The sequence below is a fragment of the Antedon mediterranea genome, chromosome 11 (genome assembly GCF_964355755.1).
Source record: "Antedon mediterranea chromosome 11, ecAntMedi1.1, whole genome shotgun sequence".
Classification (NCBI taxonomy): Eukaryota; Metazoa; Echinodermata; class Crinoidea; order Comatulida; family Antedonidae; genus Antedon; species Antedon mediterranea.
In genome coordinates, this window is record NC_092680.1 from 16,835,046 (window position 1) to 16,857,496 (window position 22,451).

A 22,451-nucleotide genomic window follows, 5' to 3' on the forward strand; every position below is an offset into this window, starting at 1 on the left:
ATCCCAGACATATAGTATTAAATATAATAACATTCAAGGCACAGATCAAAGTTTCACCATAATTGAGTGATCTCCCAGCTTTTGATAAAGGTCTTTTCTGTTTTGGATACAAAATATTGCATAATATTCCAAATTTAGGTTCTATTACAAAACATATGTCAGACTTGGACTGTGACTGACAAACACATTGTTTTCTATAAATGCTGTTGCCCAAGATTTTCAAATAGAACGAAGAGGTATGCAGTACTCTATGGTTTGAACATGCTGATTTTCGACATTTTTTTAACCCCAGTCAAATATTCCTTATTGAAGAATATTGTGGTGACCTAGCTGTAAGTGTGATAGTGGTAACACAGTAGTAAATTTGCTACTAAAAATACAGAATTAGGGAGCAACGGTTCATCATGGTCTTCTAACAAAACTCTCTTTCAGACACCTCACAAACATTACCACTATCCAAGATCATCACAACACAACCACTCATACAATAAACTTATTTATTTATAGCATATAACTTCCAACACGCCTGTACATTAATCAAAGTTTTTGAATATTTCAATCATGGTGTACCACAATCACCAATCAAAAAGACAAATTAGTTTAATAAACCATGTTTACACGACTGCCAATTATATAATCTACTGCGGACTAACGCATTCGACACTTCATCTAGTTCTGTCTACACAGGGTCAGGTCAATCTATGAACACAAGAAGACGTATATTAGAAATCAAGAATGAAGGGAAAATATAACATCAATTTATCTTACCTGTTTTAATCATTTTCATGCCCATTTTCCGAATGGTTATTAGTACCTTGATTTGAGATTTTTCGTTCTTTTAGCACCCGCTCAAAACATTCTTGCATAAACATAAACTGAAAGGATAGAAAGTAGCAACATTTATATCATAAAATTATTATATCATTTTTATATTTTTTTCAGGAGCATTAGATAGAAGGGCAAAACAGCAATTTTAAATTTAGAGAATAACAAGTTTGATAGGCGCTAAATTACAGGTAGGAAACACTAGCTGAGACAATAAAACTTTACTGCTGCTATAGAGTCCTCTCTTCGGGTAGGAAAAGAAATGTATGTTGGACACACACAGCATGTGAATGATAAAAGTTATATTCTTTTGTTTAAATTGTATCCATTTGTTATGATTTTGAATCGAAGATAACCTTTGACCCATGTCTTTAGTTGTTTAGGCTTAGTAGTGAAAAGGATATCAAAGCATATTCTCATATTTTGCCTTTGGTCAGCATTTGGTAAGGATCTGCTTGCTTATGACTAGTAAAATAAAACAGAGGGCGCACCTGCAAATCTCTCACAATTTCTGACTGGTTTATCCATTCAATAATTCAGACAATATAATATCAGATAATATGGCCCTTCTTGGTGCCAGTAAAATTAAACAATAACATTAAAGAGAGCTCTTTGTCTTATTTCTGGTTATATTTCATGCATCATCCTAATGACACATTACATGCATAATTATAATACAAAAATGACTGACGTTGAAATACTCCTTCATGAGCATGTGAAGCTCCCCTTGGTCTACATATTGCGCTTCCAAGCACAGAGATATAAAAGCGACAAAATCTGATATATGATATCATAGTGCTGGAATTGTATAACTGAAGTTGTTATACATAAATTACATTTAAATTACTTATATAAAATGTGTCAGATTTTTACTATTGCTAATTACTTTAACACTCTTATTTCTGTCTAAAACTGTTTCCAATTAATAATTTTGATACTGTGAAATTAGCTACATTAAATGAACAAATGAACTTGTTATTCATATTTGCATTGCTGAAATTGGTTGTAGAAATTGCAAAATAAAAAGTGTTCATTTTTCCACACATCCAACCAAAACATGGTTTTATAATTATTATATTATTCAGTTCAGTTGGCCAAAAGCCAATTCAGACAACAATGACGAGGCTCAACAAAACGTCTTGACTTGTCAATGCTGTCAACGAGTCTTCTTGAGATATAGTTTTTAGGTTGTTGTTGTTTTAAACTTGTTTAATTTTCTCCCGACAAAGTTGCCCTTAAGACAGCAGAATATATAACCTATCAAATCCACTTGTAGAATAAACTAATTCAAATAATAATAAAAATTGTATTAAAAATCTTTCCAGTATAAATAAACCAATTAATCAAAAACACCATACTCCTTTGATTCAAAAGCTTTATCACTGAAACAATAAATGTCAAAATAAATCAAACATCCCAATAAAAAGCTGGATATTTGAAAATTGAATCATAAGTCCGGATTTCTTTTAATGTTCTATAAAACAAATTGTTGTAAGCACAATATCTTGTAAAATTCTTTATATTCTTCTTGTTCTCTCTATGTTTTATAAATTTATAAAAAGGTGTGTGGCACAGTATGTTGGATTACTGATCGTGAGATGAAATCTTGGTTCAAATACAACTCTCGTCGCATTGCTTCCAAGTTTCAAGTATCCTTAGGCAAGAAGAAACTTTACTTACGTTTGCCTCTCTCCACCCAGGTGTTATAAAATGGGTATGCGGGTAGGTTAAGACACAAATTGGAGTTGATTACTAGCTGAATTATGGGAGTATGTTTGTTTGATCCAAAAAAATTACTATGGTAATAATGTGAAGTGCTTAGAAGCAGTGCTATAAAACAACGAATATTATTATTATTTAGTTTTAACATTTTGAAATGATTACACTTTGAATTCAATTTATTTAGAACATGTCATATTCGAGTGCACTTACATATTGTGTGTGAACTCTGACCCATCTTGGCTTCTTCCCTTTCTTCTCATATTCAAATAAAAAAGCCATACCTTCTTCATCATTCTCAAACTGTTTTATTTCATCCCATTTGAACGTTGGTACTTGCTCCTAAGAAGAATAAATAAAATATATTGTTTAAAACACTCTTTAAATCTGTATTTATTATTATATTCAATGTGCAAAGAAGCATATTATTAATGATCAATGTCTGTATTAACCATTCACAACAGGCTAAGTGAATACGACTTAATGGAAATTCTTAAATCTTTATTGACTAAGTAATATTAGTCAAATACTTAATTTAAGGGAAATATCTCAATTAACTGTGATTAGTGAATACAGCCAGAGAATAAATTCAGATATAATAAAATCATGGTAGGTGAAATAAATCTTCAAAAATCTAGAAAATACACAGATAGTGAAAAAAGATACAGTTGCTTGAATATAAGTGGTAAAGACAAGACTGAAAAAGAAATATGATTGAAATTGAATTGAACATTATTATAAGTTGAATAAACAACATAGTGTAGAATAAGTGCCAGTGTTGACCAACTGATACAATTGAACAGCGTTTCATTACTACAGTAAAGAATACAAAAGTCAAAATTGTTATTGTAATTTATAATCATAACTTAAAGACATTTATAACGCAAGCAAACCATTGTTGTTTTTAAACACTAAATTTTAGTCTTACATTTATATTAATTACCCACTTACGTATTTCTCAGTAGCGTTAGATTTTAATAACCTCCTAAATCCGACTTATGCCAAAGGGAATACATAAAGAAATAATCCTGAGATTTGCATGCAATTCTCAAGAAACAGTAAATCACTATTAAATAAGCAGCTTATGAAGAAGAAGCATGGCTGCATTGATGTGTATACTGTTATGATGTGCAAGTAGCACTGGTGAATAAGCATGTTCTAATCAATATGCAGCATTGGTTAATAAGCATGTTCTAATCAATATGCAGCATTGGTTAATAAGCATGTTCTATTCAATATGTAGCACTGGTGAATAAGCATGTTCTAATCAATATGCAGCATTGGTTAATAAGCATGTTCTAATCAATATGCAGCATTGGTTAATAAGCATGTTCTAATCAATATGCAGCATTGGTTAATAAGCATGTTCTATTCAATATGCAGCATTGATTAATAAGCATGTTCTATTCAATAAGCAGCACTTGTGAATAAGCATGTTCTATTCAATATGCAGCACTGGTGAATAAGCATGTTCTAATCAATATGCAGCATTGGTGAATAAGCATGTTCTATTCAATATGCAGCACTGGTGAATAAGCATGTTCTATTCAATATGCAGCATTGGTTAATAAGCATGTTCTAATCAATATGCAGCACTGGTGAATAAGCATGTTCTAATCAATATGCAGCACTGGTGAATAAGCATGTTCTAATCAATATGCAGCATTGGTGAATAAGCATGTTCTATTCAATATGCAGCACTGGTGAATAAGCATGTTCTATTCAATATGCAGCATTGGTGAATAAGCATGTTCTATTCAATATGTAGCACTGGTGAATAAGCATGTTCTAATCAATATGCAGCACTGGTGAATAAGCATGTTCTATTCAATAAAGCAGCACTGGTGAATAAGAATGTTCTATTCAATAAGCAGCATTGATTAATAAGCATGTTCTATTCAATATGCAGCATTGGTGAATAAGCATGTTCTATTCAATAAGCAGCACTGGTGAATAAGCATGTTCTATTCAATATGCAGCACTGGTGAATAAGCATGTTCTATTCAATATGCAGCACTGGTGAATAAGCATGTTCTATTCAATATGTAGCACTGGTGAATAAGCATGTTCTAATCAATAAGCAGCACTGGTGAATAAGCATGTTCTATTCAATATGCAGCACTGGTGAATAAGCATGTTCTATTCAATATGCAGCATTGGTGAATGAGCATGTTCTATTCAATATGCAGCACTGGTGAATAAGCATGTTCTATTCAATATGCAGCACTGGTGAATAAGCATGTTCTATTCAATATGCAGCACTGGTGAATAAGCATGTTCTATTCAATATGTAGCACTGGTGAATAAGCATGTTCTAATCAATAAGCAGCACTGGTGAATAAGCATGTTCTAATCAATAAGCAGCACTGGTGAATAAGCATGTTCTATTCAATATGCAGCACTGGTGAATAAGTATGTTCTATTCAATATGTAGCACTGGTGAATAAGCATGTTCTATTCAATATGCAGCACTGGTGAATAAGCATGTTCTATTCAATATGTAGCACTGGTGAATAAGCATGTTCTAATCAATAAGCAGCACTGGTGAATAAGCATGTTCTAATCAATATGCAGCACTGGTGAATAAGCGTGTTCTAATCAATAAGCAGCACTGGTGAATAAGCATGTTCTAATCAATAAGCAGCATTGGTTAATAAGCATGTTCTATTCAATAAGCAGCACTGGTGAATAAGCATGTTCTATTCAATATGTAGCACTGGTGAATAAGCATGTTCTAATCAATAAGCAGCACTGGTGAATAAGCATGTTCTATTCAATATGTAGCACTGGTGAATAAGCATGTTCTAATCAATAAGCAGCACTGGTGAATAAGCATGTTCTAATCAATATGCAGCACTGGTGAATAAGCATGTTCTATTCAATATGCAGCACTGGTGAATAAGCGTGTTCTAATCAATAAGCAGCACTGGTGAATAAGCATGTTCTAATCAATATGCAGCACTGGTGAATAAGCGTGTTCTAATCAATATGCAGCACTGGTGAATAAGCGTGTTCTAATCAATAAGCAGCACTGGTGAATAAGCATGTTCTAATCAATATGCAGCACTGGTGAATAAGCGTGTTCTAATCAATAAGCAGCACTGGTGAATAAGCATGTTCTAATCAATATGCAGCACTGGTGAATAAGCATGTTCTAATCAATATGCAGCACTGGTGAATAAGCATGTTCTAATCAATAAGCAGCACTGGTGAATAAGCATGTTCTAATCAATAAGCAGCACTGGTGAATAAGCATGTTCTATTCAATAAGCAGCACTGGTGAATAAGCATGTTCTATTCAATATGTAGCACTGGTGAATAAGCATGTTCTAATCAATATGCAGCATTGGTTAATAAGCATGTTCTAATCAATATGCAGCACTGGTGAATAAGCATGTTCTAATCAATATGCAGCATTGGTGAATAAGCATGTTCTAATCAATATGCAGCATTGGTGAATAAGCATGTTCTAATCAATATGCAGCAATGGTGAATAAATTCTATTCAATAAGCAGCACTGGTGAATAAAATGTTCTATTCAATTACATTTTTTTATAGTAGATTTTATAAGGGTTTTTTTTATATTGGTTTTCTTGTTAATATTCTTTCATCATTAATCATATATATTTTTTGACAGTACTTTATTTTTATTAGTATATTTAAACGAAACATGACATAACTAATAAAATGGATATGTTGACTTTATATGATTTTATGCTCTAGCGAACACAGAATATTCGCCGTCCTCCCCAAACTGATGTGTTTCGTAAAGTCCCTATTAGGTGATGGTAAAGGACTAGAAAGGTATTTTAGTATCCTCTAGATATGTACTCACTTCAATAACACCTTCTTCAGTACAAGCCTGTAACCGGAATGTTTCAAGGTTGATAATCGGTACAACATGTCCACTCTTACGGGCATCACATGGGCAATGCGGGAATGCCAAATCCCCATAGCCTTTACATTGCCTCACAACTTTTAAATACTAATAAAAACATCAAAAATAGTTTTATTATTAATTATTGGTATATAATGTGGAAGGAAATTAGCATGGGTTGAGTATGAAATCTACACTAATGCATGTTTTCTGTTCATTAATTGTTATTTGTTCAACAAAAATGTCTGGGGCTTCTAAAGGGCCAATGAAGCTCTATAGTGCTCAAGCCAGAAGTTCTATAGTAGCTTAAAATCTACAGTATGTTCAGTACAATTAGTTAAAATTCATATAAACTCAATCTCACACATCACTATACAGTACATGGTGTTGAGAATAAAAAGCTTGTTCAGTATTTTAAATTGTTTTTTAATTATTATTATTATGTTCTGAAATATTGGGGAAAATTTCTTGCGTGGTATGGAATTGTCGAAAACATTTACAACAAGAAACTTGACAATTTAAAATTGGAAGGTTAAACAATCAATTACTAATTGAGATATTTTGCAAAATCCAACAGAAAAAAATCCAGAAAAGACAATGCTTGAGGGTGTTATACTTTATAGTGTTGCTTCAAGGGGTTATTTACTAAATAGAAATTTTTCTACTTTACTATAAATCTGACAAAATAAGAACAAAATATGACACTTACTTTAATTACACACATACCTGTAGTTTTTGATCTTTTTCTTGAAATTGTGTTAGTTCACTTAACCTATCTTCTGGATCAATTCTTTCTTTACTAACATCATCTATGGCCTTTAAAGATAAAATAAAATATCATTAAAGATAATTATATTACCTGCCTAATTGGCTTTTTACTTTAGCAGAAAAAAGCCATGTTATGAATTTGTCAGATCTAGAAAAACATCATCTATTTATTAATTAATATTGGCTAAGTGGTGGGTATCAAGCTTGCAAGCAACTCTGTACAAGTTCAATAGTTCAAATTATCGCATCACAATTTTCCTTCAAACCAACACTATGCCAATCAAAGTCTATTAATATTCATATTACTGTATATAGGCCTACAATTGATTTGTTTTTGCATTTAACTGCCTATCTCTGTTGAATGAGGTACTGTAGGTATAAAATACAGTAGATTGACCAACAAAGCGTTGCCTTAAAAGGAGTGTCTCCTCCATAATGTATTTCCCCTCGATCATTTCAAAAGTTTCTCCCAAATATGATTGGGGGGGGGGGGGGGGCGGTTTCTATTGTAACAAAGATTTAAATATTATACTGTCCAGCAGGTCTTGCGGAAATAAAATAAATTTAAATTATTATTAAATATGTCAGCATATCTGAAATTTCAAATAAAATAAATGATTATTTAATATGCAGTGTTCAAATTAATAATGTATTATTAAAAAGGTTTTAATGATTATCTTTCAGGTCACAGGGTGACCTATCTCCATACTTAAATACTGTGTTTCAATTCGTCTCATTAAGATTACGTCAAGTAGTTATGTTCGCGGTCTAATTGTACGTGATACGTGCACAGACATGATGCACGGTAGATCTTCATTACACAACACGTAAAGAGACAGGCAGGAGAAGCCATTAATATATTTCAGAAAATTGTGTGTAGCAGGCAATGCACACTGACACTCTACATGCCTAAACTCTATTCTATGCTAAAACCCATTGATTACACTTCATTTTAGTAACATAATAAATGTGTTTATGATTAAATTTTGAAGCTGTAGTGTAAAGGTCAACTTCTTGATCGTTAGTTTTTAGTACTATTTAAGCAAAAGTAAAAACCCTGTATTAACAATAAACTACAGATGAATATTTTTTTTCAGTAATATTTATAATTATTAAATATTCCCTATAGTAATAATAATAATAAAAACTTTATTTAATCACGGTAACACTTGTTCACCTCAATGGTGTTTTTCGACAAGGCCGTAAGACATACACAAATCAAATTTAACAAAACAATTAACAACAAGAGTTTATCTTAATTTACACTTAAATTAGAATAAATTAGAATTTTACAATAGATTGTAAAAGCCAAATTTACAAAAGAATAAACATCAAAATGAACAGAGCATAAGTCTATTTTTACTTAAATAATTAAACTTAATACTATAGATATTAATTAAATTATTAATAAGAATTTAACTAAAAACTGAAAATCTTAATTTACACATCTACATTAATATTAAATTACAGTAAAATAAATTAGAAATTTTAAAATTTGTGAAATCCAAATCATACAAAAGAGTGAACACCAAGATTAACGTTAAGAAAGTAATTACTTACAAATAAATGCACCTGCATATTAACCTATTGAATTGAAATAGTTAGTGAATGAATATTGATACTGAATTATATTAATATTTGATGTAATCATCAGGTTAAGCAAATTAATATTTTTGGTAATTCCCATTTTACTATATAATATTTAATAATAATATAATTAAATACACAATGTACAATTAAAAATAAATAAAATAAATAATGTCCAATCAGTTATATATGAAACTGAGATGATGAGTTTGGAAGTAATATTTTGATTTATTTGATCATTATTAAATTGAATATTAGGTGGTAAAAACACATATTTAATTACCTTTGACAATGAATTGATATTTTACACATTGCTTATTATTATTAATAAACAATATATTCATATTAAAAAAGCTGATACACTGTAGATCGGAACATTTTAGTGTATCCGTGTAGTTTTATATAATATTAATCATTTTTGTACAAATACTACAATTCAGCGTTTTTCATGTATTTTTTTATGATTGAATAAAAAATATACCATATATATCCACTTACAAAATAGAAATTTTGTAAATATCTATTGCATTCTCTTAAGATTGCTTGCATAGGAATAGTTATTCTAAATGCCAAGGTCCAAAAACATAAGACAGACAAAATAATGAGACGTTCTCAGAGGAAATGAGAAAGGCTATAGAAGTAATAGACAAAATAATGAAGACATCTTTTTAGTCCCATATTATGATTCTTTTTCAAATCTTTATGACCAAATGAATATTCAGTACAATCACAATTCAAAAGAGTCTCCCTCAAAGTGTTCTGCAATGTGACTGACACACTTTTAAATCGAGAACCCTTAAACATAATATATTTTTACTAACTCTACCCTAAATCTTCATGACAGAGTCTAGATCCTTTAGATAATTATTACCAGTTTGATATTGGGTCCTCATTTTTTTGTTTATCACTTGATTGATAAATGCCAGTCCAGCTCATACAGTAGCAACAGGCTATTTTAAAATGCACAGAATTTTAGTAGGCTAGTGAAACCCACTAGCACAAATCATTTTCCAATACTCACTGAAATTCGTATTGCTTTAATATAGTACACCATAGAGTAATAGTTCACTATAATATCTCTATGAGTACACACACAAAGAGGCCTACCTAGTGTACCCTTGCATTTGATTTATTTTGTATTCTGTCACATGTCATTATTTTCTCTTTTTATTAATGATGCTCAACTTATTGTGAATATTTTGAAAATGTTGTTTATGGCTCATGGAACAGGTTTTCGCGTTTTAAGTTCATGGACAAGGCTTTTGTGTGTTAGGCTCATGGACGAGTTGTTGCGTGTTAGGCTCATGGACGAGGCGAAATAAAGGATTAACTGTAGTGTGTGCTTATTCTACGATGCAGCTAAATTCTGAGCCATTTTTAAATGGGCCTAACCTTCAAGATGGAAGTGGCGGTCTAATTAAATTAATTAAAAATTTAATTCTTTAATATCCTAGCCAACTATTTTATTTAACTCGGCTGTCTCATAGAATTGAACAATGTATTAAACTTGGCTTATGATTCAGGTCCAGAGGTAAATATCAATAATTTTCGTGTAACAGACGATAAAAGAATCATGAAATATTCTCCCCCATTCAACTCATTATGTACATTCGTAGTGTATAACATTTATGGTCCCTCTTCTCAATGTGAATAATGCTTTTTACCTGTATTTGAATTGAAATATTTTATTTATACTGGCTGACTTCTTCAGTCAAAGACTGGTCTCCCAGAGGGCCCAGTTAAGATCAGTGGCTGTGATGTACTAGTACACCGGGGTAATCCCCTATTTGTCTTGAAGATATACTAGATTCTTTAAAGTGCACACAAGCTAGATGTGTACACTGGTCCTACGGTTTATAGTCCTTATCCGAGAAGACTCATTCTACCACCAGAACCACGGAGTGAGTGAGCTTCGAACCCCTGCCAATGTTATGGCTACGTAATTACGGTTCCACTGTCTTAATTGCTTGGCCACACACTCAATAATGTTTTATATTTATATAGTAAATTGTCCTTTAATGTAAAGCACTCATATAATTCAGCATCAGCTGCCAATTGCTACTTTCTTTCTATACCACAATAAAATAAAATAAATAAACCATCTTTTATCAAATTGTGAACGATCGACCTGTTTTTTTTTTGTGCTTAGAATCTAAACTATATAACTTTATACAAAACTTTACATTTGTCAATGTGTGAATTAGATATTACAAATGCTCAAATTATAAAACTAGCATATAGCAAAAGAAAGGAAATAGGTACTTAAAGTTCTTAGCTGATCATGATTTTTATACTTTCCAATACTTTAAAGATAACATAAAACGGTTCAAATGTTTCAGTATCTATAAATATACAACATAATTAAGTTTTGCAAATCCTAGCTTTAAGCTAAGATTAAGAACGACTTAGCTGTCTTAATTCTAAGTAGAAAAGAAGATATTATGGAGTAATGTAATCTAAATTCTATCAGATTTTTCAAAGTATGACGTAAACTTTAACCTTATTTTCAAACATCATACTTGCAAACTATAGCCCCACTATAAACGTGAAAATGGTTTTAATAAATGCATGCAATATTTCAAACATATTTTAAAACCAGTATCTGCAGTCCACATTATGCAGTTCAGGATGGAATACAAAAACTTTTAAGAATCTGATTCTACCCTGAGCGGAATTCCGCTTAATCGATCGCTCCTCGTTCTGTGTACACAGTCAGAATAGAAACAACATAGATTCTATTTTTTTAGTTTTTACTTACCGTTGACCTTTGACCTTAAGAGTAATATCAATAAGTTGGAAAATAATTTTATATTTGTGCAAAATAAGGTGAAAGGTCACCGTCACGGACTGAGATAAAACAAAACACTGGGGTAACCCACTACTCTAGGAAGATGGACTGGATGGCTATTTGATTTTCACCTTAATTGATATCATTCAACAAAGCCTGTTGACAAAATGATGCGCAAGCAGCTAGGCTTGAGATTATTGTAGAAACCTACCTGCCAATATAGGAAATCCATGGCTATTGCATCATGATTAAGAAACAGTTCTTGTTGAGGAGAGAATACCCACTTTCTAAGGCATATTCCAACCGAGCTTGTCGATGAATAGTTCTGGATCTGAATATTGTGGGGGAATTCTGTTGGGCTTAACTTGCGTTCTGAAAACGAAAACAAATGGCATAGGATTATCATGACAATAACAGATAAAAGCCACAAGGAATTATGTAATTATTATAATATAAGCCATCATTTATAAGTAAATACCACAGACATTGCGCCACAATTGTGACATTGTACCAACGTTTTTAGACACGTTTTGCCTTAATTACCTAATTAAAACTTGTTATTAATATCCATTTTTTATTTACCTACAGTATACATAATTGTCAGAAAGGCTTATTTAAAACCAACTAAAAAGCCAGTTTTGCTTAATTATGATTTTATTTAAATGCCGTACATTATGATATTGAATTATATTTTTTGTCTGAACTAAATGAGATATGATCAAATTTATACAATACAATACGTACATGAATTGTGAAAATTGTGATAAAAAATACTTAACGATAAAATGCAATCTGCTGTGTGCTAGTAATTTATGATCTTTGACAAAAGTAGTTATTACTTTGTAGAACCTTAAAGGACATCTTGACTGAGGACCATATTTTAACAACATATTAGGGATGTACATATGATTTTAGAACAATCACGAGATTAAGGATATCGCCGCACGCGCTCGCCGTACAGCCGTAAATTGCTGTGTCGTCACAGGTGCATCGCAAAATTTACGTCATTTTCTGGCAAAGTCTAACAAATCACGAAAATTTCTAGTAAACACACTTTGTAAATAAATTTTTTAATCGTTTCTTTTGCTTATCTGGACTCATTAAATAGGTTTTGCGATGTACATGTGACGTCACAGCAATTTACGGCGACGGCGAGCACATGCGGCGATATCCTTAATCTCGTAATTGTTCTGAAATCATATGTACATCCCTAATACGTTCTAATGGTCCTCGGTCAAGTTCTCTTTTAATATTATAGTAAAATAGTTACTGTACTATATTATCAATACAATTTTTTATTATTTCATTTCCCAAAACACAAAAGGCCACCTGTGGCTGTGGCTACAATACAAAAAAAGGTTCTCAAAATGTATCAATGTTCGTATAAAAAAAATTACAAAGGATGTTGATAATTAATTATTGTTTAAATTAAATGTTTCCTTCTAATGTAATTGCAAAAAGAAGACAGAATATTAAACAAATAATTCAAAAAATAGTTCATATCAAGTTGGATTCCATTATCTATAATTCATACAATGTATTAACATTCAGTAACATTCATTTATCTGCTTGAATTGACTACTGTATATATTATTATGTAGTATGACATACTGTATTCAAGACTGTGTAACTAAAGCAAGTATACTACCACATTTTAATAAACAATGTAAAAAAACACACAAGGCATACAGTACATGATAGAATACAATCTCAGGTAGCTCTCATTTGTAGAGCTCTTCATTCATGTTACCTCTACCATGTATCGAAAAGAAATGATGTGTTGGGATTCTCTCTCTCACTTAAGGGCAGGGTTCATGGAATGTACCATTATCTGATAGGGATCTTTAATCAAATTGTATATATTCAAGTTGTAGCTCTCTTCTCGGAGAGAATAGGCTAATGTCGGTTTATCCAGGTAAGCTAGGCACAAATTAGACGATAAGATACTTGTTGTAAAATGTAGTACAAAAAACATTGGTACTGTATTTTACATGTAAAAATATTAGGTTAAGCCTGGTTTCCATAAAATCGCTACACGACAGAGCGTAGCGATTCTATGGAAATGCCAGAATTTATTGCTAAATATTCTTTGGTACGCGTATACGATTCATCGCCGACAAAATTGGCAAAGTTGAACATGGTTGAACTTTGCCGAATTGACTGCGATGAATCGGGGAGCCTTCCCGATTGCGTCGGCGACATCATTTTAATGGAAACGCTGTAGCAACGGTGTAGCGATTTTATGGAAACCAGGCTTTAAAGGGGGATTCTGGATTTAAAATTGCTTTTAAATATCGTTTATTTATTAAATAAAAAAAAATATAACAATATAGACATGTCAGAATGAAGAAGTAATAACGAGAAATTTAAAAAATTTAATTTCATATACATTTTAGGGTAAATTCATGGAAAGTCTGTTTTTCAGCAGCTTAGGGAAGCTCATTAATATTCATGAGATATTCACAAAATCACGTCACCAGTGGATTCCAAACTCGCGACGTCATGTACGTTGTGTTTGTCAACTAGGCCTAATTTACATCTCTCTTCCCTGTCAAACGACGACCACCCGATCATTGTGAAATACATTTTTTGTAGATTTTCTAAGCTAGGCCTAAAGTGTAATAATAAGGCCAAATAAAAAAACATACTTGTTAAGCGTCACCGCCCGCTCCTGATTATCCAGCCGCCTCTCTTTTTATTTTTATTTTTTTTTTACCGATATACAACGGAAAGTTCAGCGGCCCGACCCAGCTCCAGAGTAGGGCTCGAAATTCACGCTAGCAAACTAGCATTTTGCTAGTAGATTCTTCATAATTGCTATTTGAAAATTTCAAAACTAGCAAATGTTTGTTAGGCTAGTGTAATTTTTGAAAAAATACATACTTTTTACTAGCTTAGACAACGCTAGCCGCCGATCGCTCTATGTCGACAACGGCAAATTGGTGAAAACAATTGTTTCATTTACACGCCGCTGATTTACGTAAAGGAAACGCGAATAGCACCGTGAATCATGTAATGTGGTAAACAGCAAGCTTTTTCCCCAACACATTAAATCATGTGCATTTAGTACGTCGCTGAGGATTACATCATCAGTCACGTGATTACAGAATACGCGATTATCAATTTAGGGATTTAACGAAATAAATATTTTGCCTACACAGTGGTCGAAGCGCGTTTTTTTATAGGTTCGTAAATAGGAAACACCCCATACATAATGGACTCTACCAATTTTGTTTACGATGATCTCGCGCTCGAGATCGGCACACCACGAGGTCCTGTTGGGCGATGGGTTTCCTTATGCCTGGTTTACCTGCCTGGAATAATTACATACACTTTTTGCATCACAACTTTAAATACTGATTTACACAGCAATTGGCAAAGGATTCATCAAAGAAGAATGAATACGTTGAATAAAAATTCACTTAAGAAATGCCGTAAGCTGTTTTCAAACTATAAATCAGCCCACTATTTAGTATTATTGAGACCAAATCATGCTTCTCGCGATAGGGAATTTCCTGGATAGATGAGTCGAGCGAGAGACGGCGGATGGCCGATGAGTGAGGTTGGGGTAGCACCTTGGACGGATTAGTTAGCCTAAGGCCTACAATTTCGCTTGGTGGCAATTAAATTTAATGTTTTAATTACGTCTGGATATAAACAATACAAAACTCAATTTTGTCATAAGCAATAATATTTCATACATAGTCAATTTTGTTCTGTTTCGCATTTTAAAAGTTTGACGTTTCGTCCTAAAAAAGTGGGGCAAAACGTCCACCGCGCAAAAATATACCTCTATAAAAAGTAAAAAAAAAAAAAAAAAAAACCGTCCCCCCGCCCCTGAAAATTTATGAGGGTGTGACGCTTAACAAGTATATTTTTTTATTTGGCCTAACAGTAGTAGCATATATTTATTTGACATTTAATGAAATACAAAATTTAGTACAGATTACGGAGTCATAAAGTATACTATTTTTATACCTCTATAGTACAGATCGTATTATCGGCTTCACGTACAATACTACTCTAGGCCTAGCCTAATGGGCGAGAGCCATTCTGACTATAGGGATTCCATGCCACGATGGCTACGTTAAAACAATGGGGCCCATGGGCCTAGCTAGCCTAGTACTACTACTAGACGATTGGCCCATAAATAACAAAACCCATCCTATCAACCAAAACTCCTAAACAATCTAAACCTAAAACGTTCTACAAAATCGGCTGTAAATATTGAAGCAAAACAAGGTCCGATCGCCGTCCACATGATGTATGGTGTCCCGATCGTCTAAGTAGGCCTAAAATAGGCTTAGTTTACTCTCCAAAAAAGCGGATACTCATGCATCAAGCAAGTAGACCAGGTAGTAGGAAGGAGATCTAGCTGATCCGGCCCAGTTAAAAATTGAGCTAGCTATAGTGTAGTAGACCCTATGCGAATAAATACTACCAGGCCTTTTACTATAGGCTACACTCCAACTCTCTTATTCGAGCTATATTATCTATACCATTCCAGTAGGTCGAGTCGACCTTCAATCAAATACTGTACATGGTTCATGTTTTGATTATAGACGGGGTATACTCGACCCGACCAGTTTGGTATTGTATATTGTATCTGCTTATCACGTGACGATGCCAGGCATGGTGGGCAGAGAGAGCACGTGTATCGTCGTCTCGCTCGATCGATCCTCAGCAGGAGGAATGTACAGTATACGTTACGCTTCATTGATTTTGATTTTTCCCTAAGTCGGTGCGAAAATCGGCAAACGTAAAGTGCAAACATATCTAATTTTTCACTGTTTTGATGAATTTTCATAAAAAAATGACTTTATAAATGGGAAGACCGACTAATATTACATCAGATAAGTATAATTTTACAAAAGTAATTGATATGGTTAATGATAACGAGTCGTCGGAAGATGGACCATTTCACGAATTTCCTATTTTGTAACCACAGTGTGATTTTGCCGTAGCTGCACTTGTAATCTGGCCTGATTTCACAGCCTTCGTTCTGCTTCACTGGGCGCTTATATAAATTGAAACTTTTACCGTTCAAGAGACAAACAAATATATTTTACATTTTTTACTATTCATTTTAAACCCGGAACCCCCCTTTAACCAGAGAAACATAGAACTAGGCCATACGTTTAAATTATACTGGCAGTTCACATTAATTGTTCATTAAGTAGAATCTTTAATTATAGTCAGTACACATTAATGCATTAATTCCTCATATGATATTATTAAGGAACTTACATTAAAGGAAATTAGCATTACCATTCAAAATTATTACCAATTACAGAGATAGAAAATATATTGAAATTTATAATAGTCTATATGTTCTCTTCTCTAAAGAATGTAATTAATATGTACAAAGCTTGATTATACATTTCTTTCCACTGGCCTATTAAAAAAAAAAGTAAGAGCTAAAAAAAAAAAGCTCTCACTATGAAATGTCCATTGCATTCTTATATTTTGTAGCTAAGTTCTTAAAGATATACTGTATTTCCCCCCTGAAAATAATTTGTTAAAATGTTTTTGTTGAATATGCCATTTTAGTGCCACAAAAAAATTGGATCAAAGACAATTTATTTACCTGAAAAACTGTAATTTAAAACAAAAAATAGTGAAATTGGCTGGAATTTAACTTAAGTAAAAACATTTTTTTTTAGTTCTTAGTAATTAACTTTATTAAAAGTGTGAAATGGCCTAGTCAAAGTCTTTTTTTTATTAATCTTCATTTTTCATGTTTTGGGGACAATACACTTGCAATAAATTAAATTCATTTGCAATATAACAAATGTTCACTTGGATCTCTAAACTGTGTCCTATACAGTAAAGTGTGTATACAATAATGATGTTATGACTTAACACATAATCAATTCATTTTGTCATAAAATGTATTAAGGAGGCAGAATATGTTAATTAGCTACTTTAAACACCTTTTTGTCAGTTCAAATATTTTGAATCTATTAATAATGTAAATTTCACTTTAAAATATTAATACCAAATATTCATAATTTTTACAGCATTTCGCAACTACCATTCAAAAGTTGGTAAAGGTGGGTGCTGAATTCATTCTGAATGTAGGGAATAAGCTGTTAAAGCTCATTGTATTAAACCTCAACATTTTGTGGTCAATGCCGCCTTAAATCCTCCTTAGTGTTTTTCAACCAGGTACGCATTTACAGCCGAGTGGACTGGCCAGGGTTGTTTTTATCAGGAACGGGTCTTTCTGTGTCCTAACCACTTGGCTAACCAGTCCATAAATAGTTTAAAAACAAATTAGAGACATTTTGGCTTTTAAAACCATACAAATACCCATTAAAATAAACAAGGAATATACTTACCAAAGTCATCTTTGACAACGTACAAGGCAAAATAATTAGCAGCTTCTTCACTCATTTCTAGTTGAAAAACGACCATCTGAAATTATCAATATTGCATTTTAAAAATTATTATAAATACAGTCAACATAAACAGAAACCATCAAGCTTATTGTGTATCAACATTTTTCAAAAGCCCTTACACACCTGAAATGCACATGATGTAATGGCCAGAAGGTTTTGCCAATTGTGGGATATGCATATACTATTACCAAATCAGAAATGTTAACGGTGCACACCCATTAGACCTATTGGATGGGCACAATCTAAAAACATACACATCCCTGGAAACTTAAATATTCTATTAAAAATATAGCAGAATATGATAATTATATCAAGTCATAACTTTCATCTAATAATCTAATCAGGAATTATGAAGAGCTTTTCCATTTGTAGTGCTAATACATACAGTAATCACTTGAATAATTCTTTGGCAGAATTTCATCAACATTTTTGTAATGTGTATTTTAATACATACTTATAGTTCAGAATATTCCTATGTAGTAATTTTGAATCTCATTTGTGATACTCATAAATTTATTTTGTCACTCATTTGTCACATTCCTTTGTCACACAATATGACACTCATTTGTGACACTCATTTGTGACACTCATTTGAGACACTCAAATTATGTTCTCACTCATTTGTGATACTCAAATGTATGTTCTCACTCATTTGTGACACTCAAATTTATATTGTGACACTCAAATTTATATTCTTATTCATTTGTGACACTCATTTGCGACACTCATTTGCGACACTCATTTGCGATACTCGATTGCGACACTCGATTGCGACACTCGATTGCGACACTCGATTGTGGTACTCATTTGTGTCGCATTTATTTGTGACACTCAATTGTGAGAGTATGGTACTCACATAAAACACATTCATTATCAATTTCTGATTCTCACCTGATAAACATCTTCTGTTGTATTATTTTTTCTAATTTTCACGATTATGCTTTTACGATTTGGGAGAAGAATCCTCATGTCCACTTCGCTAACTGGTTGCTTTTTACTCTATAATAAAAATCATAAATTATAAACCACTCAAATGTTAAATGTTCTTTTTTTTTAAGCTCTGTCTACACTATCAAACTTTATGTGACAAAATAATTTGATGTGCCCATATATGGACATATTTGGTCAAATCACTCTTTTTTTTTTGTCAAACTAGTTTGATAGTGTAGACAGATCTTTAGAGTATAACTGAACTGGTACTATATTGTATTACTGTACAGTATGTTAAACAGTAACCTGTATTGCTACAGTTCAATTCCATGACAGTGTTCTTACAGTCAACTTTTATATAAAGCAAACTATACATAATAAAATAATAATAAACAGTATTTATATAGCGCCTAATGGATCACTGACCCCTCTAGGTGCTTTACATTAGACCCTAACTAATGGTAATAAACTATCCCCCGCCGGACACCATTCCGGTATTTCTTAGTCGAGGTTTCAGGGATGGAGACAATCAATAATGTGAAAAAAAATGTAACTATAAGCTTAACTATGCTTAACTAAGGTAAAACTATCCCCTGAGTCAAGGTTTCGGGGCCAGAATTAAGAATAGATATACATAATGGTAAACGCATATTACATCTACACATGTTCAATAGTCTGTGATTGTACCATGTAGTAGGAGTAATTCACCTTAATAATAAATTTATACATTATCGGGATGTGTTTTTTTTCATACCAAAGATATTTTTTTTAATTGCACCTTAGAGAGGCCGCAGGATGACTCAAAATATCGGGGTGGGAAAAAAAAAAATCCTAAATACATTGTGCATAACACTGTATCATAAAATTTGCAAAGGATAATTCACAAAAACTGAAAACAAAATGTTTAAAACAATTATAAGACAGTAGGATAATTGGGTACTTCACTTTGGTATGTTTAATTAATTGAATCTAAACTATTTCAACCGAACAGAAATATTAATGAAAAATGAAATTGTTATATGTATATATATTCAACATCATAATAAGATGTTTTCTACATGCAAGTCTGTACTTAACCTTAAGTTGGCATAATATTCAAGACTGAAGTAGTCTACTTGTGAATGTGGAGAAGTAAGGAAGTCAATGACCAGAGAAAGACCAAATTAAAAACATGATGTTTTCAATACCAAGCACCAGAACAAGAGCATATGACATACATTATGCCTGGGTTTGATCACAGATTAGGACCCTTTTCAGATAATGTTTTTTCAGCTATAGGCGCTTGACCTTTGACAAGATCGCCTTAAATTTATAATTTAAAACTACGATACTTAGTATTGTATATTCAGGAATAGCCGCTCCATAGTCTCTTTGCTTTTCTTCCTTATATCTTATTCTTATTAACTCAAAATTATTTTTACTAACAAACATTACTATTTGTATGCTTAGGCTAGGCTAGTGTGTAAAACATTATTGACATAATATCATTATACATCCACATACAGTACAACTCTTCTTAACAATTTTTTCAATCTTCTAAAAGTCGTAGTTAGTCATGTCTCGGGTCACATTCTATGGTCACCGTACAGATAGGCTACTACATCAGTACTTCTATGAATGGATGACTAGTTGGTGACAAGAACGCTAGTTGGTCATACCCAGTACCGTTTTGATTTTACGATCTTTCAGGAAACCATCTCACAACGTTATTGGCTGGCAATCACTTTTGTTTGCCTTTAAAAACAATTAAAATGTATACGTACCTCCTCATATTTATTTTCACTTGACTTCAAGAACTCCTGGATATAGTCGGACTCTGAAATTATTCTTACCGAACAAACTGAAAATTACAAACAAATATTTAAATGCCATTGGTAATAATTAGATAGGAATAAAAATCCCATATTAATATCAAGAATAAGTAATTTTTTATAATATAAAATTTATTATTTTGTGTTTTGTACATAGTTTATAAGACACTGAAACAATATGAACCCAAAAAACAATTGGCATATAATTTTAAATCGGTTTAAATAATTACAAACTGTAGTTTCTGCAGTAATTTCCTGAGAATAAGTTTATCAAACCAATAATCAACATAATGATTTTCCTATTTAAAGGATTATGAAATTAGTAATTCATAATTTTCTATAGATTTTATACTGACTGACTGAGTACATTTATTAAAAATGTCAGCATCATACACAGCGATAAAAAAAAATAATAGTGGAATGAAGACGTTGTGTTTATGTTTTTTCAAAGCCACAAATGACAATACTTCAGAGCAACAATGCAATGCCAGTTGTACAGTACATTAAACAGACATACAGCACACAGGTAGCCGGCATTGTATAGTACTTCAGTATAATAATTCATAATGATAATTTATCATATTATTATTAGGGAACTTCCTCTACCAAACCAAACACTATTAAGCTCTGTCTACACTATCAAACTTTATTATGTGACAAAACAATGTGATTATCACTGCCATTTAAGCATACAGTATCACTACCATGTTGGGAACATTACATTTTTTTGTCAAACGACAGTTTAGTTAGATAATGTAAACAGAACATTAGAAGATCTCCATAATGCTACTATTAAATTGTGCCTTTTACTTTTAATGGCTCAGGGGTCTATAGAATTAATTTAGACATCTGTTAATAAGTATAAACGTATGTTACTTAAATTATGTATCAACTAGGGGTTAAATATTTGATAACGTCACACTGAAATATCGAAAACCACAGTAAACATGAAAAGATCAGAGGTCACAGATTATAAATTTACAATTTTCGATACAATACTGTTTGACAAGTATCATAATTGAAAAATAAACAAACAAAGGTCATATTGCCAATGTTAAAATAAACAGTTGCTTTTTTTAACATTTTAAACTGTTAATGTTTAACTAATCAACATTAAAATCAGGCATCTAATTTTGTGGTTTCACATTCTGTGGCCAAGCCAGGTTAAAGGTTGGTTTCCATTATACAACACGAGAAATTTGACCATGATCAGTAGCTCACATTAGCTTGATGAGCAGTTTTTTGTACTAATGGAAACCTCCCTTAAAGGCCAGGTGCGGGCAAAAAATTTCTATTGATCATACATTCCAATAATTATCGATCTACAGTTTCCCCTATGTTTCATAATTTTTGGGATTTTATTTGTGTTACACGAGCTTGTTGAAAATAAGCACTTTCTTATCAGTGGGGGGATAGTTCAAATTACACAGTAAAATATCTATTCTTTTGTACACAAATTTTGTAAATAGAGAGGCATTTTAAAAAGCTATGAAAAATAAATGGTGTGGTAAAAAATGTTATCAGATGACTAAATATAGGTAATATAACTTGAATATTACATTTCTGATATTTTTATTCAACTTCAGATTTTTATTTTCATGCTATAGCAAAAATTATCCACCGTATATCCACCATCTTTTTTCACCGTCTAGGGAGTCACCAGACATGTTATTACATTAGGTTAACTACCTAACTACTGAAAAAAAGTCTTCCTGGTTTTTATGGAAGAATTTTGCCAAATTTTG

At 32.1% G+C, this 22,451-nt stretch overlaps 1 protein-coding gene across 1 annotated transcript in view; it reads right to left on the reverse strand.

Moving 5' to 3' along the window:
• The window catches only part of LOC140062086 (sorting nexin-27-like), a 35,301-nt gene that overhangs the window by 4,321 nt on the left and 8,529 nt on the right, over positions 1–22,451 (reverse strand). The window contains exons 4-11 of the mRNA XM_072108132.1: positions 20,659–20,735; positions 18,857–18,964; positions 17,906–17,981; positions 11,776–11,936; positions 7,148–7,237; positions 6,380–6,529; positions 2,758–2,886; positions 769–875 (exon numbers count right to left, since the gene is read on the reverse strand). Of these exons, the coding sequence (XP_071964233.1) occupies positions 774–875; positions 2,758–2,886; positions 6,380–6,529; positions 7,148–7,237; positions 11,776–11,936; positions 17,906–17,981; positions 18,857–18,964; positions 20,659–20,735 (893 nt within the window). The 3' untranslated portion in view covers positions 769–773. The remainder of the gene's footprint in view (positions 1–768; positions 876–2,757; positions 2,887–6,379; positions 6,530–7,147; positions 7,238–11,775; positions 11,937–17,905; positions 17,982–18,856; positions 18,965–20,658; positions 20,736–22,451) is intronic.